Here is a 27,219-nt window from a genome sequence, read left to right as displayed (position 1 = left end):
AGGGCTTATAAACCCATCCAAGGCCCTCTCAACTTCTCTCACACCCTTCCCATTCTGCCTTGGTTCATATTTCGTTCCCACAGCCATAACCATTGGCAATGGACGCCTTCTTCTTTCCTGGCCTCGAGGACCTCCTCACAAAGTTGGCTGTCTTCTTGTTGGTCCAAGCTCTGGTTTATCTGATCCTCACCAACTCATCCAATGTCTTCTCCTCCTCTTCGAGATCTTACAGTTTTCGGACTGTAAGATCGCTGAGCATTCGATGGATGCTCGCCTGGTTCTCCGATGCGCCCATCGGCACTGATGAGCCTTCCCCTTCTGAGTCCTCACCTAGAGAGGTTTCTTCGAACGGCCTGGTAGATTAATTCCTTGGCAGATGTTGATGGCCTGAAGATTTTGATGCTTCTATGGATTTTGAGTTTAAACTTTGAAGTGATGAGGTTATATGGTTTATGAAAAATAGCAGAGTGATTATTTGATTGTAGACAAGAGCTCTTTGTGCTTGTTTGGTGTAGTAATTTAACAATTTCAACAAATGATTAATGAAAGAGATCCTGTATGTAATATTTTCGATCAAAAATGTATCATGACATGGTGTAATCTTTTTTTTTTTTTAAGTTTTCCTACAACTGAAGTGCATGGTATTTCCAACGCAAGTTGATAGCCCTGCTCAGGCTTGATTCTAAAAGTCTCTCTCTTTTTTAGAAAAAAAAAAGATGATGTGGCAATATCTTATTTGAAGTGCTTAAAGTTTAGATACCCATGTTGTATTTCGAAAAGCTTGTTGCTATATTAGTGCATGAGAAAATGTACATAGCCTTGCGCTCAAGTGTTCTAAAAATCAAATGTATTAATGGCTAGGATTTGCAAAAAAAAATTTTACTTGGTAATCTTTAGTTTTTATAATAAAGCTTCTGCATCATCTCTATCCATGAATATAAATCAATAAACTGAACTATATAAATATTGCATGCTCTTATTTTTTTCTTGTTTCGTTATTTTCCCTAGCTGTTGCAACAATAATGAATTAAGAACAATTTTGGTTGTTTATAGATAAAATATTTATGTTCATAAAATAATTAAATGTTTCTCCTAGGATTTTTGTTTTATCTTGTTTAATTATGTTGATTAGAGCACTCATTTCCTCAATACAGAAAGTATTATTGTTGAGAAAGGTTACTCGGTATAGATGGGGAATATAATAATTGAGAATATTATTGATTCATATGTACACATATAATAGCCTATTTCGAAAAAAAAAAAAGAAAAAGAAAGGGCAATGAAAAGAAATAATATATCAAACATGTTTCTGAATCATCTCTCGGACCTCATCCATTACTAGCCATGCTTTATGGCCTCCAATTACTTCAGCTTTCAATTCTCCATCCTTCCATAGCTGCATGTAGTGGCAACTTCCAATGACTTCTCTTCATAAGAAACATTTCAATCAACAACAACATAAATACGAGAATTAATTCCCACCTGAATGGTTGGCATTTTCTGAAGAATCCCCAGAAGTATCAAGTCCATCAACAGAGGAAAAAAAAAAAGGAAAGAGAAAAAATGAAACTTAGAAAACACATATAAAGTAGTTGTAATTGGACAACCATTATATGGTAAAGAGAGTGAGCTGAAAAAAGATTAACACAGTCAATGGTTGACTCACAGAAATGTTCCCTCGCTTCACCAGGTCTTGAGAAACTTTGTTAACATCCACATAATAAAATTTAACCCTGCAAACAAGAACAAGAAAGGTAAAACAAATTTCACAGCAATATATCATAAAAGAGTTGTTAGAAAGTTAAATTTTCACATATTAGCTTTGCAACATCAACCACGTTGTCATGTAATTGATGTGATTTGAATGCCATCTTTACCTAAATCTTGTGATCATGCTGCTACAGTGCACTTTTTTAGACTTCTCAATTGATTGATTGGAGAATACGCTGGAATTATTGAATAATACTGACCTTGGGTGATATTCTGCTGCCACCTTTTCTAACTTGGGCTTCAAATAAATGCATTTTCGACACCAAGCAGCCATCCTGCCCCAAGAAAACTATCAATAACTTAGATGCTATTGCACTCAGTGGTGACATAAATTAGCTTGCAGGAGTTAAATTCACATATGATAATTTTAAGTAATTTTATCTACGATACTAAATCCAATGGTTGTTAGAACAAAGAAATAATGATGCAAATTGGATCAAACTTTCACTGACCCACTTGGGTTGGGCAGGTAGAGATATGCTGCACTCATGTTGTTTGAGATGCAACTTGCTAGATACTAATCCAAGCTTAGTTTTGCTATATCCAACCGCATCCTCTAACATCTGATTTAGCTAAAAAGAGTTACACTTTTATTTGTAGCAACTTCCTAGCTAGCACAGACAACAAATGTCAGTACAACCTATGGAAGAGTTGGTAATGGTTGAGAATCCATTATAAATTCTTATACACCTAAAGCCTGGTTAAGCATCATATAATTGTCACATTTTTAGCACACTATTCAAACCCTGATCATCTTATCCATAGCACCCTCTATCCGACAACCGCCAGAATTATATAGTAGACAGAGATAAGAGGTGGGAATAATTGGTTGAGGGCCATTAAACTACCAATTCCAAACTTCTTTAAGATACCAAAATCTATTTATAGAAGTATTTCAATATTGAGGGTGCCAAATAGCCCATTGGGCGTTGATACTAGTGACTCAGGTCCAAGTCGCACCTTTACTCATATTTTGTTGGCATTCTATATAATTCATCATGTATGAGAAGTTAACCTTTGATTACCTTTCTCCTTGCTACCTTAAATGGCTCAATTCTTTCTACTTACTTATCTTAAATGCCTCGGTGTAGCCACATATCTTTCTCCCATCCCATGTCTCTCTCCCTTGTTCCAGCTGACACTCTTTATCTCTCACCCGAAGGCCTAGCCATCCCTCATAGGTCTTAACCATCTATCTCCCTCCCACCTTAGATTTAATTTTAACATCTTTTTAGCTACACTGTTTAATTTCTTTTATTTCATCATGATCAATTTATTTTTCTATTTTTTTTTATTTTATTATGCTTTATTTTCAAATTTTATTTATGCTTTTTATTTTTCTAATATTTGTCTTTGTTGTATTTTATCGCTTATTCTGGGTTTCTTCTTGTTTGTGTTGTTTTCTTTTTTTTTTTTTTTTTTGTTGATTCTATATTATGTATTTTCTTGTGTGCCATTTTCTAAAAGGAACTTAAGGGCTTTTAGATGTGCTAATTTTTTTTTTTCAAGTTTTATTTTATAATACTTATTATTTATGAAATTTTTAACGTTCTACTTACAATTTTTGTTAATATTTTATGTACCTTGAAAGTAAACAAAATATCTCCTTCTCTATGTTTATATCTTGCTTCTTACATGCATTCATTTTAATATCCTGCTCATCTCTTTTATTTTTTTATTTTTGGATGCAAGTACATATTTTATCAATTGCTACTTGAAATTATTTTGGGAACCCTAAAAACCAGATCCTTCATTCTTTACCAGTTGATTTTAGTTCTTTATACATAGTTTTGGGTCTTTGTATTTTGCCATGCAATTAAGCATGCTTCTAGACACAAGCGGGCATGTTTTACCAATAGATCATGGATTAAGCATGAAATAAACAAAGATTATAAATAAAATTTCCAGTCCGCAAAGGTGAAATATACAATTATTATCAATTTAGATGGCAAACCTAAGTTTCCCCAATTATTTTACCAGAAATTTCCATCCTGACACAACCCAGTGAAATCAAATATGGCCCAACTTGACACCACTTAACCTGATTTGCCCAGGAAGAGACAACTATTACTATAAATTACCTAGATTTTACCATTTACCTGATCTTAATTTCCTTTAACAAAGGTAAAGGGATGTGACCATTTATAGAGGCCCAGTTCATACACTTAAGATGGATTAGAGTGGGATTATATCAGGCCTTCTATTGACTTGGCCCAAGGAGACGGACAATAATGACTTCCGCATCCAGTAACCTCCAGTAAACATACCACCCAGATTGAGAGGCTAAAATGTGACATTATATAATATAAGAACAGAGAGAGGTCCGAGACTACTTAACCAGTCGATGACGATGGGCTGAGAGCGCTCCTGCGACCGGCGGAGGATCTCATCCAGCTCTTCCTCTCCACCGATGGCTTCCATCTCAATCGATGTCGGCCTCGACGCGGCTTGCTGCCCGAAAAACCCCACCTTTACCTCCCCTCTCGGCCTCCTTCCCCCGCTCCTCACGCCGGAGAACGCTGGGAATCCTCCGCCGTTCACCGCCACCAGCGAGCACCCGCCGCCGTTGGATGCGTGGATCCCCTGTTCTCTGAAGCAGAGATCACGCCGGAGAATGTAAGGATTCGCTGCCAAGGCCGCCATCTTTCCCCCCGGAGATCGTTTTCTTCGTTTAACGGCGCCTTTAAGCGGAGAAGAGCTCGGATCGAAGCATTGTTAGATCTCAAATCTTCTGGGTATTTAAACTTTTGGAGACGAAGTGATGGGTATGGGGGTTTTAGAGAGAGAAAGACTTATCCGGAAGGGAAAGGAAGCAGAGGAGAGGAGGGGCTGGGCCCAAAACAAAGAGGAAATAACTAAATATCTTGGGATTTATTGGACGGTTCTGATGATCTTGTGGATTGTCATTGGACGGTCGTGATGCTCCAAGATCTATCTAGTGGGTCCGGAGAGGGGCAGATACAAAGCTGTGCTGGAGGTCATGGTATCTGCCGCTCGAAAGAAGGATATCGCTTCGAGAACCGAGATCTGTGCATGCGGGGAATTCGGAGTGCCTTGAGATCTGTGCGGACAGCCGTACAAGCGCCCAAACTGCAGGAGGAATAGTTTCCGGATATAAGGAGGCAAAGCCCGATTCCCTCTTTCTGTGGTTCCTTATGTCATGGCACTTACGTGGCAATAATGGTGGCTGCGATGGGCATAATATTTAGATTCGATTTTTTGGATAACATATTTGAACATCCAAATTTTATTTTTGAAATAATAATACAAATTTTTAATAAATAATTATATTTTATATTTTTATTTGATTGAAAAATTAATATTTTATATTTATTTCAATATAATTAATATAGTATTATTATGATCGCTGTTTGATTGATATAGGAATAAGTTTCTATTCTATAAAAAATAGAAGATAATTTTTTTTAAAATCTAAATATATTTTTTATCTTTGAATTTATGTTTCTTTTGATACAAGCTTATCCAACAACATTAGAATAATAGCAGGGCCGGTCCTGATATTTTTTAGATCTGGGGCTAAATAAAAAAAAGAGACTTTCTCTATTAAAAATTAACATACTTTAAACATTAATTATCATTAAAAAAATTAATTTATGTGCAATAATTTTTTATAGATATATTCGTTAAGTAGCATATAAAATCCATCATTAATCTATGTAATTATTTTTTTTATTATAATATTGTAGAAAGTCATTCTTGCACCCCATTGGAATATCAATACAGGGCCAGGGCCTGGGCCTGGGCCTGGGGCGGTCGCCCAATTCGACCTGCCCCAGGGCCGGCCCTGAACAGTAGTTGCAAATATTGGAGAAGTTCTTTCTTATTTTGAATGATATTTATTTTTAAATTCTTTATATGCTCGGGACTCCTGAAATGATATTGTGTTCAATTTTATAATATTTAATAAAAAATGATTGAATTTATATTAATTGAGAAGTAATAAAAACTGTACAATAGAACAAAAAGAAATCCAATAAAAATTTATAATTATAAAATAAGTCAAAATGCTGTGAAACATGATGTGAAGATAGAGAGAAGGACAAAAGGTGTGAGGCAAGTGTAGTGGCGACCAGTAGCCATAAAATCTAAATCGAATGAAGAAGAATACTGGAGTGGTGGAGGGGAGGAGGTCTGTGGAGAAGATCAAGCCATCGAGAAAGCGAGAGGGTATGAGCGGCAGCTGCGGCGTGAAGATGAAGAGGTAAAAAAAGGAAGGTAATAGAGTTTCACCGTCCTCATTAATTTTTGGCAAATGACATTGATTACCCCTAGGTCGGATGGGAATAAAGAGACCTGGAATTACCAATTCCATGAGGGATTATAAAATTGGTATTCTAAAATACCAATGGGTTGATCGAAATTGTTAAATTAGAATGGCCCACCATAAAATTTTTATCTGTTTAGCAAAATAAGCTGGAATAAGCTCTTATTCCACCCAGAATAAGGCAGCCAAACACTATCTTAGGGATTCATTTGAGACTCTTGAAAGGCTTGTCTCTGATATGCAGGAAGATAGAAAGATAATTTTAGGGGATACTTGGTTGGAGGGAGCGGAGGTCTGGAATCAAAATGAAAATGGATAATTTTTATTCCAACCATTTGGTTGGGAGAAGTTCCATTTCGATTCTGATTTTAGAGTAGAATGAAAATGATCCAATCTACATAGAACTCAATCCCCAATCTCATCCATGAATTCAAATTTTTATTTTAATTTCGATTCTGATTCCGATCATGAACCAAGTACTTTAAAAAATTTGACTATTCTGATTCTAAGCCATTTCGATTTCGATTTCGATCGTGAACCAAGCATCCTTTAATAGTTTTTCAAAAAATTATTACATACACTACATACATATCATGTTGATGCAGCCATCAATCAAGGAGGTATATTGCTGTGGATCAATTATCAAGCGCAAGATAAATGGAGTCCATGCTAACATATCTTGATGATTGATAGCTGCATCATGGCCATACAAATTTCTCATGGATTTTCTTAGTAGTTGAAATAATTTTGTCTTAAATTGTACCATAAATTTTAAGTTTATTATCATGGAACTTCATACGGTAGTAGGAGTGGCAATTGGATTAGACTAAATACACATTGGATCAGATATATGGCGGATTAAAAATCTGTCAATGCAAACCCAATTTGTTTCTTGATGAGAAATCAAGATCCAAATTTGACCAACTTATTAAATAATATTTCACTCTATAACAAGTTTAAATAAGTTAAATAGATTAAATGGTTAAGCATTGTCCTCCTTAATTATTGCATATTTTCTTAAATCTTTCAATTTGTTGTTCAACTAGTCGAAGATCCGTGCATTGCGCAGGACCGGATGTACGAAAATAATTTTTCTTTTAGATATGATCAAATTAAAAAATATATATAAATAATAAAATAATATTCATTCAAATTCTTAAGATCACTTCATATTCTCAACTATTTATATAAATAGACTTTAATTATAAGAATATAATAATATTATATATTAATAATATGATTTAATGTAAAAAGATGTTCTTTTTAGATGGCATAATAAAATTTATTTAAAAAACTGAGTTGGCAACACTAATACTCCTTCACAGAAACATAAGACATAAGCATGGGTATGTCTATTGTTTATAGGCTTGCTATAAATAACTTCTTGCAGACGTTTAGATATGTGCATCCATAGCTCATGGTACATTTCCATGCAAGATAATGGTATGTTGATCTAATATCACCTTAGGTTTGCTTGCACTAATGATTATCATTGTTCTTATTTAGGTGATAAATTGCTCAAGAGAGTAATCTATATTCAAGTGGTGGAGAGAAAGCAACACCTTGTTTATGATCTATATCTCGTGAATTCATTATTACAATCAAGAATTAACTTTGGTAGCCTACATCAAGGCCTCATGACAAATATAATTTGAAATGAGGACTCTCAAGACTGTGTGCCCGACAAAACACACAGATGTAATTGGCTAATTTAAAATGTGGATTATTAAGCTTTTCCCTCGAATGAGATTGATACTTGAGATTGGATATCCTCCATCATTAATAATTTATAAGGATGCTGGCTTTTCTTTTCTTTAGTAAAGGGCTTTCATGGAAAGAGAGGAAGATAGCCATCATTTCAGGTTGCAATAAATTCATGTTTTACTTTTATGATGGGAAGAGATCGATATCTAGTTCCTCGACATGTCTTCTATAGAGGATTGATGTGCACCACTTGCTAACACATCAACCACTTGACCTTGAAATCTCTTGACTGCAGTTGGGACATTCCTCTTACCTGAGATATGTTGTTTGATGGATGTGACTATGGCTTTTTAGCCCCTAGTTTTTATTCACCAACTCATATTGTTGAGCAGCTTGCACAGAAGGCACCTATGCTGTTGCACAAAGAGTTCTAGCTAACAATGCCACAGCCTATATTTTAGAACATGGATGACATTTTCCCATTTATTCTATTCTGCTTTTATTTGATTATTAGAGAATGTTCCATTTTTCTCCAACCAATGAGCAAAGTGATTGTTATCATGTGAAATATTTATCCAAGCATTTGCTTCAGTCTAATAGATGTTCTGTAACCGTATTTGATCTTTGAAATGACACCATGAACCTTTCAGTCTTTGGTCCGTATGTTTCAGCGTCTAAGATATATTAGTTTTTTTGAATCCTTTCAACCGTTGGATCATATCTCGCACAGCTCTCAAAAGCACTCCGTCTCCGACCCTCTCTTTCTTCTGCCAGCGCAGATCTCGTGGCGACAATTGCGCGATACAACCAGAACTCATTTGGATCTACGGGGTCCCCGATCATCATTCCCAACTCACAGCTGGTCCATCCGATCACGATCATACGGCCAAAGCCTTTGTGATTTCTAAAGTTAGATTACTATCGCGGACCCATAGAGAATGGAGCCAAAGCGCACTTCTTTCCTCTTGACCTGCCGAGAGAGAGAGAGGGAGAGTGTGTGTGCGTGTGTGAGAGAGAGAGAGAGAGCGAGAGATGGGGTCATCTAAGACGATAAGGAGACTGGAAGTGGTGGCTCCGGTGCCCGCCGATATCGACATCGCCAACTCCGTCGAGCCTCTCCCGATCGCCACCATCGCCGAGGACCTCAACCTGGACTCCAAACACTATGATCTCTACGGCAAGTACAAGGCCAAGGTCTCCTCCCTTTTATGCCCAAACCCAATCGCAGACCTCTCGCTTGGTTTCTCTTCTCTCATTTGATTGGATTGGTGGTTTGTGTGGTTTTAGGTGCTCTTGTCGGTGCTCGATGATCTTCAGGGATCGGAGGATGGGTGCTACGTGGTGGTCGGAGGGATCACCCCGACGCCGCTCGGGGAAGGCAAGTCGACCACCACGGTGGGTCTCTGCCAGGCTCTGGGTGCTTTTCTTGATAAAAAGGTGCGGCCCTTGAACTCCTCTATCTCTCTTCCTTCTGGACAAACTCTAACGGCTTTAATGATGAAAAGGTGCCGCCGTTGGGCTCGATGTCTCTTCTTTTAGGTATTTCTGTTTGAAAGAGTCTTCTGCTTTGTTTATTGTACTTGTAGATCTAATCATTTGTTGGATATCGATCTGGATTGGGTTTTCTGTAACTTCTTTGATGATTTATCGACAGCTATTTGGTCGGTTACCCCAATTTGGACAATGGGGTCGCTTTCACATCTTTATGAAGTACGCAGAGTTCGAGATGGTTCAGATTTCTTTTCTTTCTTTTGTCCCCTGATCTATAACCAGAGAGAAAGGGGAAAGTTATACTTTTAAGATAGATTACTGGATGACATGCTTCATTTTTTTTGGATCCTATTTTAAAATATGAGTTTGTTAATATTCTCTGTGACATGTTATTTCAGTATCATTTACTATTATCTTAGCTCGCATGAGCAGATCTAGTACAGAGGTGCATACTGTGCACTTTCTCATCGTGTTTGGAGGACGCACAGGAGTGTGTAAAACATAATCTAGAATGTGATTCTGTGAATCTGCAAGTGTTAATAAGGGCTTCTGTTAAATTTGGTCTTTGTATCCTCATATTGGGAGGAGAGTTAAATCAGCATGCTCTTTAACTCATGTTGTTTTGGTGCTTTTCTGGCCTTCTTGAGTTTCAAGCCTTTTTGTTAACTATTCGCTTCGTTAAATGAAATTGGAACTGACAATGACCCATATTGTCAACTGAAAGCAACCACATAAACAGATCTTGTTTACATTATTTATTTATTTATTTACTTGCTCATCTATTGGTTTGAGAAATTGTTCTTTTGTTGCTGGGACTTCAAAAGGTACTAGTACTAGTCATTATCTTACTAAGATGTCAAATGCTTTGATCTTAAATATAGTGTTAATACACAGTGGCGGATCCGAGAATTTTGCTTTGTGGGGTCAATATAATAAAAGAAGTAGAGGAGCCACGGAAAGAGAAAAAAAAAAGAAATAATAATAATAATATGTTATTTTTTAAAAATAATAAAATTTATAAAAATGATAATATATAATATCTTAAATATCCTTTATAATAAAATATTATAAAGGAGCATCGAGCACCGTCCATCGCACGATGGGCGGTTGTACGCGGCCACATGCATCGTGCATCATATAGAGGCCCTGTGCGGCCGCCCATTGTGCGATGGATGGTGCATGTTGTGCACCGAAAAAATCCATGCTCTTAAATATAAGAGATGGATGAATGGAATTGGGGTGGAGTATTAAAAGGCAAACGAAAAAATAATTAATAAAAAAAGAGAAAGAAGGAGAAAGAGAGAGAGGTCAAAGTGGTGTAAGAGAGGAAGAGGGAGAGAGAGGTAGGATATGTGAGTCATTAAAGAAAAAGAATGTATGTCATAATTACTCTTTTAATGTGGTTTTTTTCATCCTTTACTTCAAAATTTCATATGAAATATGGGGTCAATTTATAAAATTAATGGGATCGATTTTAACTTTTTTCACTAGTATATATATACACACCTAACATTTTTTTTATTTTTTTGTGGGGTCAATTGACCCCACAGTTAACCACTTGCATCTGCCAATGTTAATACGTATCTCCCTGGATTGTACTATGTTTTAAGGTGTAGTCTCTATACACAGTTAGGTTGGTTTTAAATATAGGATAATTTTCATACATGATGCATGTCATATACGACTAGTATGCTGCTGTTAGTGATTCAAAAGTTATTTCATTGGACCTTAAATAAACTTCTTATGAGCATACTTAGTGTTTGGATATATTTTACCCATTCCGTGAAAAATAATCTGGTGTGAATTTCATTTTATAGCTTCTGTAATATCTATCTCTCTAGATTTCTTCTTCTTTCATTTTAAATAATAAGCAAGGTGCAAATTGAGCTTGTATGTTTTTGCCTGAGCCAATGTTTTCAGGGATTTATAACCTTGTGTCAGTTAGCTCCCCAATTTTTTTTTTTGGCTTGCTTCACATCTCAGGGAGAGATACAAATGTTCCTTAAAACTCAGAGCCGGGCTAAACGACACATAAATGAGCCATATTTTTTATGCATTTTTTCTTGCCTTGTGCCATCTGTAAGAGGCTCATGTGAATTATAGGCTTACGTAGTTTTGTTTTAAGACATGTTAATCTCCCCAATCTTCTTTATAATTCATTCAAGTTTTTGGAAAATGTTTTCAATAGGCTATTGGTTGGCCACAAATTCTGGCCATAGGCTCATTGCCTCATTTTTACCTTTATAACCATAAACTGTATTTCATATTCTCCAGTTTATCTTTTAATGATTTGTAGATCTTATTCTCTAATTCTTCGTTCGTATTTACAGTTTCTATCAATTCTGTTCTTTATCGTCAATTAGTAATTTAAAATCTGCAAATGTCATATAACATGACACCTTCTATCAAATATTAGCAGCAAACTTATATATGAAAAATATAACAATAGATGGGCCCACGAAAATGGAAATTCACTTCTCTCACGACATCTACTTTCTAATAATTCTTCTTGATCCTTTTCACATGATTGTAGCGATTTCAACAAACGTTTTCCTCATTTTTACAATTGTACATTTTCATATACCTTTCTGGAGATGAAAAAGATCGATGAAATATTTGAGAATATGAACTATAAACCAAAATAGGGTTTGAAACAGAGATTAACTTGTTTCAACTGGTCTTGAAGTTTTTTGCCAAAAGCAAAAACTAGTAAAGAAAATCCACCATGTCTAAAGAGTAGAGAGTGAGTGAAATCATCAACAATCGAATGCTATTGGTATTGTCCCTTGCATGGCTCAAACCGGTAAGGCCTAAATTTATTGGGTTATGCTATTCAAGAATGTCAGCAGATATTACTGAATCAGCTTCACAACTTATTTCTGGCAATACTATTTTGTTTTTAACCCCAACCTACTACATTACAAAATTGTCTCCTAGATTGCTTATTAATATTTTTTTCTAACTAATTTTATGCTTTATAAGTGTTGTAGTATTTTATCAACTAAATCTGTCTCTGATTAGGTTGTCACCTGTCTTCGTCAACCATCCCAAGGTCCTACTTTTGGAATTAAAGGAGGTGCTGCTGGTGGTGGTTACAGTCAAGTTATTCCTATGGATGAGTTCAATCTTCATCTAACTGGAGATATCCATGCAATCACAGCTGCAAATAATCTTCTTGCTGCTGCTATAGATACCCGGATTTTCCATGAGGCATCTCAATCAGACAAAGCTCTATTTAATAGATTGTGCCCTCCAAACAAAGAAGGCAAACGTACCTTTGCTGATATTATGTTCAGGCGTCTGAAGAGGCTTGGCATCTCAAAGACAAATCCTAATGAGTTGACACCTGATGAAGTCAGACGATTTGCTAGGCTCGATATTGATCCAAATTCCATTACTTGGAGGAGAGTCATGGATGTCAATGATAGGTTTTTGAGGAAAATTACAATTGGGCAAGGTCCTGAAGAAAAAGGGATGGTAAGAGAAACAGGCTTTGACATTTCGGTAGCTAGTGAGATCATGGCTGTACTGGCTCTTACCACTTCCCTTTCAGACATGAGGGAAAGGCTTGGAAGAATGGTAATAGGAAACAGCAAGGCTGGTGAACCAATAACTGCAGATGATCTCGGGGTTGGTGGTGCTCTAACTGTGCTGATGAAAGATGCCATTAACCCCGCTCTGATGCAGACTCTTGAAGGAACCCCTGTTCTAGTTCATGCTGGACCTTTTGCCAACATTGCTCATGGAAATTCATCTATAGTGGCTGATAAGATTGCTCTCAAAGTGGTTGGAAAAGGTGGTTTTGTAGTCACAGAAGCAGGTTTTGGTGCTGATATTGGCACAGAAAAATTTATGAATATTAAGTGTAGGTACAGTGGTTTGGTGCCTCAATGTGCTATTATTGTGGCGACTATAAGAGCTTTGAAAATGCACGGTGGTGGGCCTGAGGTTGTGGCTGGGAAGCTTCTTGACCATGCATATTTGACTGAAAATGTGGCTCTTGTTGAAGCTGGCTGCGTGAACCTTGCCAGGCATATTTTGAACACGAAGTCTTATGGTGTGAATGTTGTGGTTGCAATCAATACGTTTGCAACGGATTCTGATGCTGAGATGAATGTTGTGAGAAGTGCAGCTTTGGCAGCTGGTGCTTTTGATGCAGTTGTATGCACTCACCATGCCCATGGTGGAAAAGGGGCGGTTAGTATTACATCCATTTTTGATATTACTTGTCTATAGTGTAGCTGTTTTATCTCAAAAGCACGTCATTTATGCATCACTTTAGTAGCATATTTTATGTGGGACATCCTTGTGTGATTTTGATTGGGAAAACCTTTGCTAGCTGCTTTCTCAGTGCTTTCTTTATGGATTTTTATGGTCGTACCAACAAATTTCTGGCCAGTTTTATATGGCTCTTTTCTGTTTCCTGCTATGGAGTGGTTCACTTAATCACTCATTTTCCTGCATCTGTTTCTGTAATTTTATGTTTCACTGTAGTCTGTAATATTTGACATACTTGCTTTGTCCATGTTTAATAATGACAATTTTTCTTTTGATTTCTTTTATCTTGTCCATTGTATTTTATTATATGACATTATAGGGCAGAAGCTACATGTCTATATCTTTAAATTATTAGCTACATTCTTGGACTTAGCATTTGTTTGGTCAGATGTACATCCTGTGCTGATTGGATGAAAAAGAAAAAGCAAAAAGGAAAAAATTAGATAAGAGCACCACTTATTGTACCATCTTTGTAGCTTAGCTGATGTGGCATGTCACCATGCCATGTTTTTTGTCTTTTTTTGTTTATTTATTTATGGTTAGATGTAATTTTAGTTCTGTGGTACAAGTGCGCAAAACTAAATGCTTTTAATTTTGTGGATACCTCTGCTTAGTTCCTCTGGCGCTTGCAGACCATGAATTTGAACTGATAATGATCTACCAAGTTCTGGTTGCACTGAATTTATCGTGGCTTTCTGTCAAAATCTCCAGGTTGATCTTGGTATTGCTGTTCAAAGAGCATGCGAGAATCAGACACAGCCTCTGAAATTTTTATATCCCCTGGACATTAGTATTAAGGAAAAGATTGAGGCAATAGCCAAGTCCTATGGTGCCAGTGGTGTTGAGTACTCAGAACAGGTAATTTTCTTTTTACTACTAACCAATTATAATAACTTATAGCATAAAGTATTCAAATCTAATTGTGTGGAAAACTAAATCTTCCTTTTAGACTTAAAATAATGCAATATGATGAACACCGGAAAAGCAATATTACCCAGTCTTGGTCGCTACTGTTCTAGCATCTCAAGAACCATTAAGGGTCAATATGAAGGCATGAGTTATCACTTGACTCTGGATTAGTATTGATTGAACACTAGAAATAAGAACCTTTATTCAGATGACTACAGACATTACTTTTCTTGTTCTTTACATTCATTATCCTTGACGTAATTTCTTTTGTGAAAGGCTGAGAAGCAGATTGAGATGTACGGCAGGCAAGGGTTTTCAGGTCTGCCCATTTGCATGGCGAAAACCCAGTACTCGTTCTCACACGTCCCATCTCAAAAGGGTGCTCCTGCTGGATTTGTGCTGCCAATCAGAGATGTGAGGGCTAGCATTGGAGCTGGCTTTATATATCCACTTGTGGGAACAATGAGTACGATGCCCGGTCTTCCAACTCGGCCTTGTTTCTTTGATATTGATATTGACATTGCCACAGGGAAAGTCCTTGGGCTCTCTTGAAATTTTCTGTATGTTGTATTTTCATCCATTGTTGTGCATCTGTTTCAAATCCTTGTTAGACCCTCATCGTTGTTGTTCACCAAATGTCTGATGAACCTCGTTCTGTATTTTTCAATTGAATAAAATCCAAGCCTTCTATTTTCTGATCTAGCATAATATATTTGAGATCAATTATATTACTTTAGTTAGACCAAGAAGCTTGGACAGTTCCCTTTTTGTCCCAACCATTCTCTAATGATGGTTCAAATACACGGAAAGGTCCCTACCCGGTTGAGAAGGAAAGGAAAAGAATGGTCAATTTGGAGTCGTGAGGATGGATAACTAGAGGGTCCAGTTCTTGCGACAGATGATGGTAATGGAATGGTAAACTTTCAAGCAGCTTTTGACAGTCATCATATAACAATTGCCAGTATATTTTTGCAGGCTCAAATTTCCAAACACTGTGTGTGTTATATCATGTTTGTCATGGGGTAATGTACTTCTGGTGTGCTTAGTTTTTCTTGGTTTATAGATACTGGATTTCACTATATGACAGATACTACAAGATTTTTTTTTCCCTTGCGAAGATAGCAAATCAGTTGGCGAGTCAAAATGGCCGAGATTCCTGAAGATTTCTGAAAATTTATTTAACATGTCTGTGAGATAAATGACTTGATTTAGGGGCACATTTTTGTGACATGTCTACAGTGCACCACCCTTGCAGGTTGTCTTGCTGCGCATACACCCGTTTAAAAGGTTTACAACACCAAACTGGAGCAATCGGTGCAGATGTATTGGAAAATAAACTCAACTGAAATGATGAGATGCCTATAATTCTTTTGCAGCAGAGGAGGGAGACTACTAATAAAAGGAGGTGCACATACATTGGGTAGTGTGTAGCTTCAAGCTATGAGGTTGGAGAGCTGAAGCTGGCCTCCAGCCTTTTCTATTATATATTAGTAGACTACTAATAATATTTAGCATATGCTATAGTGACGTTGTTAAGAATATGAATTGTTATTATATATTTTTCATATTTTTATAAGATTTTTAAAGTGATTTATCAAAAGATAAATTTTAAGTCAATTGGGATGTCTATAAAAATTTAGAATTTTTAAGATGGAAATAAAATTGGGATTCATGGAAAAAAAAAAAAAAAGTAGCACGTGAGACGCACGAGTAAATTCCTTTTTTCTCATGAATTTAAAATAAAGAGCTTAGATTGCCTTTACATTATGCAGTCTTAATCCAAAAATCTAGAATTAACATAAGGCAAAACTAGACTATAATGGAACATTATGATGACCCCAGTCATCAACTCATCATTTAATGGTTCTCATTGTCTCTTTCCTGCAACAAAAATACAATTTTGGTGATCAAGTTTGGTGATTGTAATTGCCCAAAAATATTTGTGTTGCGTGCTGCCGTTCTTTCCATGCATTAAAAAATGAATCCCCCTGTAATGCTTTCTGCTTTTCCTCTTTCCAAAGTTATTACCAGCTCTGCTCAAACTTCAATTTTCAGATGGCTGGGAATTCTCAGTATGTGCCTGTTATGTCTGCTGGATTACCGGATTATACTCTTTCTTTTTATATCATCCTATCCCTGGATGTATGTGGTTTTTCTTAATGTACTATTTAAACCTTCTCCACTGATCCTTTGGTTGTATCATATATCTCTGGCAACTGGATGTAATATATAGTGTCCTTTTCTATCAAAAAAAAAAAAAAAATCCCCTGCGGTTTCACACTAATTCTCAAACCATTTTTCAACATACCAAATGGAAGAAAATCCTTGAAATAAAAAATAAGATTTTTTTTTAAATACACATCCTCATTAACATTAAAATTTACATAAATATCCTTTTAAAATTTGATATTTACATATATATTTTCATAAAATACTTATTTTATATGTATACTCTTTTATTTATTTTTTTATATATATATCCATGTCATCTAATGCCGTTAAAAAGTAACGGTTTTAAAATTGAAATGACTAAATATCCTTGATGGGTATACATACACATAATTTCGTATATTTAGAAAATATACATACAAAAAAAAAAAAAAGATTTATGTGAATATCCTATTAAATATTGGATTTATGTAAATATCCTTCTAAAATTGATATTTGCATATATGCTCCCACAAAATGTTGCTTTTGCATAAATATCTTTGACACAGCATTTCAGTCGATGTCACCATTAGTTAAAATTATATTTATTTAAATTAAAAATTAATGAAAGCTATAAATTTATCTTTTACTTCAAAAGCGGCCAATAGGTTAACAGTCATTTTCGAAACTTATCCGACTAATTAAACATTTCCTCTTTCCAATAATAAAACTTTTTGTTATTTAATCGTTGAATCAATCTTTTTTTAAGTAATATTTTCATAAAAAATATTGATGAGTAAGCACTAAACGAGTCTAAGTGCTAAAACAAGTTAAATAGATAAAAATAGAATCAATTTTTTTTATATATATATCCTCCTAAATATGTTAAATTATATGAAGACTTTCATAAAGTTGTCATTTACATGTATATTCTTATAAATACTTCTTTTTGCATGTCTATTTATTAAAGATATTTCCATCATTTAAATTTCAAACAGTTAATTTCTTAGCAGCATTAGATGGCATGTGTATATATGTAAAAAAATAAATAAATAAACACATATATGCAAAATAAGTGTTTAATGAGGATATATATAAATATCTATTTTAGGAGGGTATCCATGTAAATTTCAATATTTTGAGAGGGTGTGCATATAAAAAATCTTAAAAAATATGAATTTTTGAGACATCTAATTACGGATATGAAACCAAACATATCAAAAAAAAAAAAATAAATTAAAGATTTAAGAACATAAAGCTATGCATGGCCTCATGAAGATATATAACTACTCATGATAGAAATTATATATGAACAACGTGACCTTTTAAACCCCCAACTAATTTTGGGTTCTTCGAGTGAACTGAGAACTTACAAGAAAAATTAAATTTGTAGGCTCCTGCATTCATCTTTTTATTGGTATTTTTTTAATTAATTTTTTATTATATAAGTAATTTAATACCATATAAGCAAACCACATGGGAACTCTATTACGACAGAACAATGAAAATTAAAATTGGAGACTGAATTAAATAATTTAATAATTTGATGCTCTAATTGTATTAAATAAAAATTTTAAAAAAAATTAAAAAAATTATATAATTAAATTTTAATATAATAATATTTTGTAACTATAAATCTTGTATCAATGTACAAATTTTAAAGCAGATCAATCCATCAATCCACATGTTCTAAACAAGAATCATACAGGAAACGAGTGAGAAAGGTCTGTCTGTTCTTCCATAAAATTAGAAAGAGATCCTAAAATAATTAAAGATAAAAATTAAAAATTAAATTATAAAATTAGTTTAGGAGTTGCATTAGAGCTAGGGTCAAAGATCCAGCCATTTCTAGAACTATCAATTTGAGTTGGATCCATCGAGTTGGCCCGTCCCGTCATGTAAAAAGAGCGGATTGGATTCATATTTTAGCAACTCATTTAAAAGCAGATCAAATGATTTGTCCCATTTGGATTGACGGGTCGAAATGAATGGATTCATCTATTTTATTTAGTAAAAAAAATATTATTAATTTTTTTTGAGATTTTGATTTTATCTAGTTATCTCTTATTTTATTTAGTAAAAAAAATTATCAACCTTTTAAAGATCGTGAAGAGAATATTGAGAGGAGAGAAAGGGCTAACAGTCATCGTCGTCGTCGTCTTCTTTTTATTTTTTTTTTAATTTTGATAGATTAATCTATCTAATCTGTAACTCATGCTAGGTCGGATCGGATTGGAATATTTTTAACCTGGGTGAATCAGTCTGTCCCACCCATTTAGAGATAGATCGGGACGGAGCCATTTCTTCATTTTTATATGGATACGAAAGCAAAACATTAATAATTTGAAAAGCAAAGCATCTTCGAGAGAGGGCGCACGAGCGAAGTTGGGAAAAGAAAATTAGGGCACGTTCGGGGGATAGGGAAGTGCTGTGGGCGTCCGGTCGCTTGAGTCTTCGAAACCCCTCCCGAAAGGAGGGAGGTGATACGACGCGAGCGAGAAGAAGAAGTCGAAGAAATCGAAGAGATGTCGGTCCTCATCGTCACGAGTCTGGGAGACATCGTGGTGGATCTCCACACCGATCGCTGCCCCCTCACCACCAAGAACTTCCTCAAGCTCTGCAAGTACTCCTCCTCCCCCTTTCTCGCTTTCAATTCTTAGATCTTTGCTCGCACATCCAATTCTTATCATGAATTCTTCCAAATCCGAAGAAAACCGTCCCCAATCACATGAATAAAAGTACTCCTTTTCTTCAACCATGTAGTCATTCAGTTTTTACATTCTCTATGCTTCTATATTTAAGCTTTTGATATGTTCGGCACCCTTTTTGCAATTTGGTTGATGGTTGTCCCCCCTTTTCTTTTCCTTTTTTTTTTTTTTTTTTTTTTTTTGTGTGTGTGTGTGTGTGTTGGTTGGTGGGGGGGGGGGTGGTGGTGTTGTTGTTGTTGGGTGGGTGGGTGCAGGATGAAGTATTACAATGGATGTCTGTTTCACAAGGTGGAGAAGGACTTCTTGGCACAGGCTGGGGACCGCACGGGGACTGGGACCGGAGGTGATTCAGTGTACAAGTTAGTATTTTTCTCCTCATTTTTGCATTCATGTTTTCTAGACTCTAAATTATTACTACATTACTATTAATATACATGCTTTTTACTGGGGAGTTGCTGCGATTATGTGATGAGTTTATATTCTCCTAGTTTTGTTATAAATTTTCCTGCAAATATGTCATTAAAGGGCTTCTCGGGATTTGCGTATAGTCATATACTAATGTTAAGGGTGTGGAACGCATATAGTTCTTCTGGAAGTTCAGCTACTGCATCTATAAGGGGTATCGAACAACTACTAATATGCATCGACAAAACAAACCGTTAACTTGTCCAAGAAATAACTACTTTGTCTGCATGCATAGTCAGATTCTGTGCAAGCGGCAAGCTGGATATTTTATTAGGACATCACATTTCATGTCTTGTGATGCATCCTTGGATCCATCAGCTGCTGCCACCTTTATGTTTTTTTTAAACTTTTATCTCATGTGCTAAGCTGATCTTTCTACGTCCAAGTGTTCATCTTATCTTTGTTGTCTTGCAGATTCTGGATTTGATTTTGTTTAATTACCATCCATTTTGTTTTGTTTTGGGATAATTCATGGTTAGGCCAGAATTAGTTTTTTCTTAATATCTTCTCGGTTAAAATGTTTGATTCCTTTGTTTGCATGTTTCCATGGTTGCAGCCCCTTCTACATCTCATATTGCAGATTTCATCTTATTTTCTGTTATCCATAATGATCCTTTAATTTCAGTAGTAACTTTTGCTGATTGCTGTATCTGTTGTTACGTGCGGAAATAGTTCTAGGTATACATTTGATCTCTTTAGCTGTCACATTTATTTGTTCTACTAGTAGCAATAAATCATATTAGTTGTAGTTTCTTCTGTTTGAGTCATCGTAGAGCTCTTTACCTGTCAAGATATGCATCCACCTAAGCTATGTATTTTATCTGCCTAGATACCTGTGCATCTATGGTATCTCCCTGTCAGAACTTTATGTGAATTTTTGTGATTGGATATTTGTCTCACCATTGGTGTCCTACTTTTAGATTTCTGTATGGTGATCAGGCACGCTTTTTTGAGGATGAAATCCATCCAGATCTGAAACATTCTAAAACTGGAACTGTAGCTATGGCTAGTGCTGGAAAGAATCTTAATGCTTCCCAGGTATGCTATTACTCTTTCTGCATTCCCTTTTTTTTTTTTTTTCAATTTGTGTTATTTATATAGAAATTGCTCAAATTTTTAAGATATAATTTCTTGTTTTGGGAGGGAGGGATCTAGTCTGTAAAATTTGTATTTTATTGTGCTAACTTTTAAACCTATCCGAACCCCCATTTAACATGTAGGAAATATGCTTGCAATTTACCTGGTATAAGTTCAGTAAACTGAAATATCTGGAAGTTGTGAAAGTACCTTAGCAAAATCTTTCCTCCAGGCTCCAATGTCATATGGGCATGGTTGAGGAAGTTGGACGAAACATTCACCAGAGCAAGCAAAGTATTTGTATAGATAAAAACATATCAGTGTAAAATCTAAGTAAAAAAAAGCAATAGAATTGTATCATCTGCTTGATGGTTGGCTATTTGATGATGTGTCATATTAACTTGCATCATGTAATTGTTGTTGATTTTTTTAAGAAGAGTGTCCATCATCTAATGGGTAGACCATTAAAGTTTTATTAGCACATTCACCTTGTAATTGAAGTCAAGTAATATGTCCTTAATACCTTTAGTGAGGCAAGTAAGAATAAATATTTTTTGTGGAATCATGATGGTCTACATTGCATGAAATGAAAGAGAAGATATAGATGCCTGTTGTATGTAAAACATAAAAATTCTTGCTAATTTAACTAGCAAACTACATCTGGGGAAGACAAGCCTTGTGTGACTTAATGAGCTACCTTAAGATGGTTCATATAAAATTAAAATACAACAGTACAATAACACCATGATACAAATAACATGTTATCGAATTTTCCTTTTTGCCTCCAGACAATCACCTGATTATTGCATCTTCTTATCTCATTGTAAAGAGTAAGCTGGTGAAGGTGAGCTTTGATCTAATTTGTAGGCTTGGTTCTCTCTTGATATGAGTGTGTGTGTGTGTGAGAGAGAGAGAGAGAGAGAGAGAGAGAGAGAGAGATTTGCAAGTTATCTGGTTAAGCCTTACTTTCTTTTGGTGATTTAATCAATATGAAGGCATGTACCTAGGCTTTCACCATATCAAATTTTCCTTAATGATTGTTGGAGCGAGCATGCTTGGCTGAGATGCATTCAAGGTCAAGTGGCTTGGAACAGATTTATTTACAGGAATATTTGGATTCCATGATAGGATCTTGCTGGAGCAAATAGTTGAAAGATTTCGGGTGCATATGAGGTCTAGCGAGAGCTGCGCAAAGCATGATAATGAGGGATATGGATGCAACATGATATGGATGTGCTGATGCATTAAATATTGAAAAAGTAAGATATGATATGCCTATGGTGCAATGTTACCTAGACACAATGATTTTTGAGTTTTTTGCTGTGGGGATGTGATACAACACTGGTGACATGGCATGATATGCATGGGACATACCTCTTTTGAGAGTCCATGCTCATCCGGATTCTTAAAGAGTCTGATTGCCACCTCCTAATAGCCCAACAAAGTCATGAAAAGGGGAAAAATAATAGAAGAAGATACAGGGCATCAAATTTACTTCTCTTTGCTCCATGCATTTGTCATCAGCTTCTTCAAGAATTTTCTCTTCTCTCTTCTACCTGTCTATCGTCTAAAATAAAAGAAGTGGAAAGAAGAAAGGAAGAACACAAGAAGATAGAGGGCATGTAAGTAACTTTTCTTTGCTTCCTGCCTTCATCATCAGATTCTTCAAGAACCTTTTTTTCTCTTTTGCTCTCTTCTCTTCTTCATCTCTTAGTCTTCTTTGTTCTTTTTCTTTATCTTCAGGGAATGCCAACATCTTATCCTCTTTCTTCACCCAAAACCACTACGAATCTTCCTTTGCAGAAATGCTATAGTAACATAGAAACTTCCCACAAAAAGTTACGCAGATGATGTGCAACATCCAAATTCCTCTTTACACTGGAAGCATGCATGGTGTCCAGTACTGGCAGTTAGTGAGATAGAAGAGTTACACATATCTATGTAACTTTTTAAAAGAGAATTCTCATGTTGGATTGTCTTTTTTACTCTCTTTTCTTTTTTATTTTACATCTCTCACTAGTCAGTAGTCAAAGCCTGAGCTATCCAATCTTCCTTCCGCCTTTCTTTTTTCATAGCATTTTTAATGCTTGCCTGTTATCTGTCATCGTAGCAGTAGCAGCACTGCTTTTTGGGAAGAACTTACAGCTGCATTCAATATTAGTGTTGCTGGTAAATTTGGTGTTTAGCTTGTTTCAATGCAACATTATTCAAATAATCTATTTTCCTATATTGTATTGTACATACATATGTGCATGCAGCATGCATGTATAAATGCATGTCACTGTATCCTCATATCCAGATTTTTAGTGATCGACGTGTCAGATTCTTAAGGATGCTTGACACTGTGTCCTGCATCCAGGTAACAATGCTGGGGTACAAATATAATAAACACATAAGAAGGTGGACAGGGTTAGATGTACATAGCCTTACCACTGCATGTGGAGAGGCTGTTTTCGTGTCTCACTTGTGAGCTCAATGTCACAATGAAGCAATCTTATGGTTACATGCTTATGTTAGAGGGATTCGAATTCATGACCTCTGTTAAACCTAAGCTCTTCTACCATATCAACTAACCAATTAACTCCAAAAGCTGAAGTTGATAGGAAATGGGTCAACAATGTATATCAGGCCGAGCAAGATGAGAGTGCTTGATGTAAAGCTGGTGCTGCTTTTCATTCCAGGAATGTTATTATAAACATGTGAATGTTGATTATGTTTTACAGAGCTGAGATCATAATTTTGATTTTCCCTTGCAACTAGTTATTTTCAGATCTTGTATGAAAATACTCATCTGCTCTCTCTCTCTCTCTCTCTCTGCAGTTTTACTTCACACTACGTGATGACCTTGACTATCTTGATGAAAAACACACGGTGAGTCTTCTTATGATCAATTTTCACATGATTTCTTGGGCCAAAAAGTGCTTGCGTATCTTGAGAAAAAGATATTCTTCATTGATGCAGGTATTTGGTATTGTTGAAGAAAAAGAAGGCTTGGACACCTTGGCAAAGATAAATGAAGCATATGTTGATGACCAAGGCAGACCATTTAAAGACATTAGGTTTGTTTTCATCTTATTTTTGTTGAGTTTATTGTTGGATATATTTTTGCCTATTTATCAAATTACAGCAACCAATGGAATCTCCAGTCTTTTAAATTTATGTGGATTATTAAGAGTAATCATGACTGATTTATCTCAACTAAGTAGGTAGTGTGGCAAAGTCTTTGACTTCTTACTACTTTGATGGCTTAGAAAGGTTGCAAGAAGTGTTGATGGAGAGACCTGAATTCATATTTTACGTGAGTCCTATTTTGAAGACTGATATGTTTTTAGAGGATACCACACTTGGAAGGTAACAAAATTTAAGATCAGATATGAATTTTGAATTGACATAGAATCTTATCATGGGAGATTTTTAAGTATACATGTAAATTTATTCAGGTCTAGAATTCGAATCATAGGTGTATTCGTATTTTAGTTTAATCTTCCTACCTTTAGCAAGACTGGAAATATGTATTGATGTGTTTTAAATTGAATGAGTTTAGATGTCACATACAATTAGTATTACTAATAGACCAGAGAAAGTAAGTATTCTACCCTATTTTTGACTTCGGCATACCATTTCTGCAACTTGCTTCTAAATTCCTCCGGAAATATTAGACTTGCTTGAAAATAGATCTAATGCCATTAGCAGTTGTGTATAAGGTGGAGAAATGGCAATTTATTCTCTGGAGGAAGGCATGATGTTATGGGAAGTAAGGTTTTAAATTCCGTGGGACGGGGCTGTCCCGATTTTTCTATGGAATGGGATGTGTGCTATCGTCCTGCCTCGTCCCGACGCTTGGGACAGAGGATGTCCCAAGGCATCCCGATTGGAACCCTGGGATGTTAGTGGGACGGTCCTGTCCTGACACATGAGATGGTGCCCTGTCCCAGTGTCTCACAGGACATCTCGTTGGGATTTGAATCCTTGATGAGAAGGCTTCATGACATGAAGTGGTATGCCATCTCTAACCCTGAGTGAATGATAAGCTAGGATAAGGACAAGAAGAAACTAGAACTGGTCTTTCTGGATGGGTTGTTCTTGCCGCACCTCTCTTGCCCTTGGGATGCTGGCTTTTTCTCCCCCATCCTAATGTGGCTTCTCTGTCTCTCTCTCTCTCTGTCACCGGTCCTTCGAGTCAGGTTGTAATTTTCTGTGCTACCCTTTTAGAAATTTGTACTCCTTTTTCATGCGCTTAATGAAAAGGCAATGGATTGCCTCATCTTTGTTTCAAGCAAAAGGAGAAAAATGAGCAAAACTAGAATTATGCTGTCCTTTTGGGTGGAATTCATTACAACGGAAAAGACGATGCTTCTTCTGCTAATAAGAATTATCCATGTTCGGTTAAAAGATTTTATTGTTGGTGGAGGTAGAGATAGAAAGACTTTTAAGTAATCTTTTGTTTTGGGATGCTATGAATAAGAGCCATGTTTATTATATAACAAGTTTAGAAAGATTATTATATGGGAATGAAGAAATGAGGATTTTAATCTGTTATAGTCTTTGTGAAGGTCATGTTATCTTTATCGTGGGGGACGTAGGCTTTGAATCCTTTTGGCTTGTTGCATCATGATTCTGATGCCAAATCTGATAGCTTTTTATTTGGAGCTGGCGGAATCCACCTAGAGTGGAATTCTTTGTTGATTGGCAGCATATTGTAATCCAAGACTGGTAAATAACTTTCTATATGTGAGGAGGAGGAATCATTGACCAATTATCTAGTCTCACTTCTTTGGTTGCTTGATCTACCTTGGAGTTCCTCATATATCTATGATGTTTCTAATGGATGGTACCAAGTGCATTTTGTTAACTTGGGAAAAGTTTTATGGAATTTGATCTTACAAACAGTTAAAGTGTGTTGTTTGGAAGGAATATGTTGTTTACTGATGAAAGATCAAATCAATTGACCTTTACACGAAGACAATTATGACAAATATGATTTTGTGGTTTATTACTGTTGTTCTGAATTTTTCTTGGGTCTGTGAGTGAAAAATCATTTGTAAAATGCAATTGAGTAGATACATTTGATTTTGAGTTGCATGATCAATTTTTTCATGTCGTTGGCTAGTCCTTCCAGTATCACCATTAAGAGTATTATAATTGCTCAATTTACTGGCATCTGGGCCTCCCTACATGAATTATGCAGTAAGCTTGGGTTGTAGTTCTTGTTTAGACCTTGGGGATGATGACTGGGGTGTTCATTAGGGTGTAATTTTGGAAGGTTATTAAAGTTACTTGCTTATACCAAGGAGGGCTCCATGGTAACTTGCCAGGGGGAAGTGAGACAGACACACACATAAATAAAATTCATAACTAACCAACACCTCTATAATACTTTCATTATCCCAAAAATTTATATATTAAAAAGGATGCATGAACCAAACATCGGTTGGTGCAAATTTGTTTTAAAGCTCTACTTTCAATTCTAGATTTAACATTTAATTGAGTCCTACTTAACATAAAATTATAATTTTTAACAAGGGAGAAGCTTTGAAATCTACAATTAAGAATGTGTTCATACATGGATGAGAGACCAACAGTTTCTGGCATGCTCAATTTTCTGAAAGAAACTGAAAGGTCTCGACTCTTGATTTTGCTGAAAAAGGGTTTTCTCCAATGCCTTACATCGATTTTGAGTAACAAATTTTTTGAAAAAGGATCACTGGAAAATTTTCTTACAAGCATACTAATTGGTATGGACCTCTGAAGGTCCTGAGGATATGAACAAGAAATTATTATAAGCATAATGATGTTACCATCAGTTTTCTTGGTAATGTCAAAGTGCAAATGACAATATTAATGAAAATCTTTATGGTATGCCCCTAGAAAATGTTAGGGACCTGCTGTTGGTATAACATATGAGAAAACTGTCAACATACACCACTATGCTTATCATTATCGTTTAATTTTGGCATGCAGGAGAATAACATTTTTTATGTCAAAAGAAAGAAACATACACCGATTATACACACCATAACTTTCAATAGCCTAAGCCTGCCTGAGCTGGCTGGCCTTCTATGATGGGCTGGTACTAATTCGTATATAAATACAAAGCCAGTTGAGATTTGTCTTGGCACTATCTAGCTGAAATGCACCATCTGGTTTGCTGTAGTTTGATCTCTATCATCTTTTGTGATTACCTGTAGGTTGCTATTTCATCTTGATAAAATTTGTCTTGCTACTTTTTAGAAAGATCTTAGAGACCATGTCTGAAGGGTCTTTTCATGAAACAACAAGCAATATTTAATATATATTTTTTAAAATAATATTGCTTTGAAGCAGGCTTTCAGATTGCCACGAACATAACTGGATAATTTTTTTTTAAAATTTATATTCATGTAC

At 35.6% G+C, this 27,219-nt stretch overlaps 3 protein-coding genes across 3 annotated transcripts in view; 2 read left to right on the top strand and 1 right to left on the bottom strand.

Annotated features, from left to right (window-relative positions):
* Positions 1-1,188: 1,188 nt before the first annotated feature.
* Positions 1,189-4,590, bottom strand: LOC105053129 (thioredoxin-like 3-1, chloroplastic). The gene is made up of 5 exons (XM_010934176.4): positions 4,109-4,590; positions 1,971-2,045; positions 1,667-1,733; positions 1,483-1,500; positions 1,189-1,396 (listed from the first exon to the last, which is right to left on the bottom strand). Exons 1-5 carry the CDS (start codon positions 4,411-4,413, stop codon positions 1,298-1,300), a joined length of 564 nt encoding a protein of 187 aa, XP_010932478.2. The 5' UTR covers positions 4,414-4,590; the 3' UTR covers positions 1,189-1,297.
* Positions 4,591-8,722: 4,132 nt separating this feature from the next.
* On the top strand, positions 8,723-15,139 carry LOC105053130 (formate--tetrahydrofolate ligase). Its single transcript, XM_010934177.4, has 5 exons — positions 8,723-8,953; positions 9,047-9,196; positions 12,272-13,447; positions 14,240-14,386; positions 14,714-15,139. Exons 1-5 carry the CDS (start codon positions 8,792-8,794, stop codon positions 14,987-14,989), a joined length of 1,911 nt encoding a protein of 636 aa, XP_010932479.1. The 5' UTR covers positions 8,723-8,791; the 3' UTR covers positions 14,990-15,139.
* A 3,792-nt stretch (positions 15,140-18,931) lies between these two features.
* The window catches only part of LOC105053131 (peptidyl-prolyl cis-trans isomerase CYP59), a 32,046-nt gene continuing 23,758 nt past the window's right edge, over positions 18,932-27,219 (top strand). Inside the window, 5 exon segments of the mRNA XM_010934178.4 lie at positions 18,932-19,208; positions 19,548-19,652; positions 20,679-20,796; positions 23,656-23,706; positions 23,797-23,894. Of these exon segments, the coding sequence (XP_010932480.2) occupies positions 19,111-19,208; positions 19,548-19,652; positions 20,679-20,796; positions 23,656-23,706; positions 23,797-23,894 (470 nt within the window). The 5' untranslated portion in view covers positions 18,932-19,110.

This window comes from Elaeis guineensis, chromosome 10 (assembly GCF_000442705.2).
Source record: "Elaeis guineensis isolate ETL-2024a chromosome 10, EG11, whole genome shotgun sequence".
Taxonomy (NCBI): domain Eukaryota; kingdom Viridiplantae; phylum Streptophyta; class Magnoliopsida; order Arecales; family Arecaceae; genus Elaeis; species Elaeis guineensis.
Note: the sequence above shows the minus strand (reverse complement) of the source record. Positions and strands in the feature narration are given on the sequence as shown.

What these genes read in the sequence shown, in the direction of transcription:
- LOC105053129 (XM_010934176.4), bottom strand. Translation starts at nt 4,413, where the DNA reads ATGGCGGCCTTGGCAGCGAATCCTTACATTCTCCGGCGTGATCTCTGC. An exon ending in CAGCCCATCGTCATCGACTG is followed by an intron (nt 2,046 to 4,108) that starts GTTAAGTAGTCT and finishes TTCTTGGGGCAG; the next exon opens with GATGGCTGCTTGGTGTCGAA. An exon ending in GCAGCAGAATATCACCCAAG is followed by an intron (nt 1,734 to 1,970) that starts GTCAGTATTATT and finishes TCTTGTTTGCAG; the next exon opens with GGTTAAATTTTATTATGTGG.
- LOC105053130 (XM_010934177.4), top strand. Translation starts at nt 8,792, where the DNA reads ATGGGGTCATCTAAGACGATAAGGAGACTGGAAGTGGTGGCTCCGGTG. An exon ending in ACGGCAAGTACAAGGCCAAG is followed by an intron (nt 8,954 to 9,046) that starts GTCTCCTCCCTT and finishes GTGTGGTTTTAG; the next exon opens with GTGCTCTTGTCGGTGCTCGA. An exon ending in CCCATGGTGGAAAAGGGGCG is followed by an intron (nt 13,448 to 14,239) that starts GTTAGTATTACA and finishes CAAAATCTCCAG; the next exon opens with GTTGATCTTGGTATTGCTGT.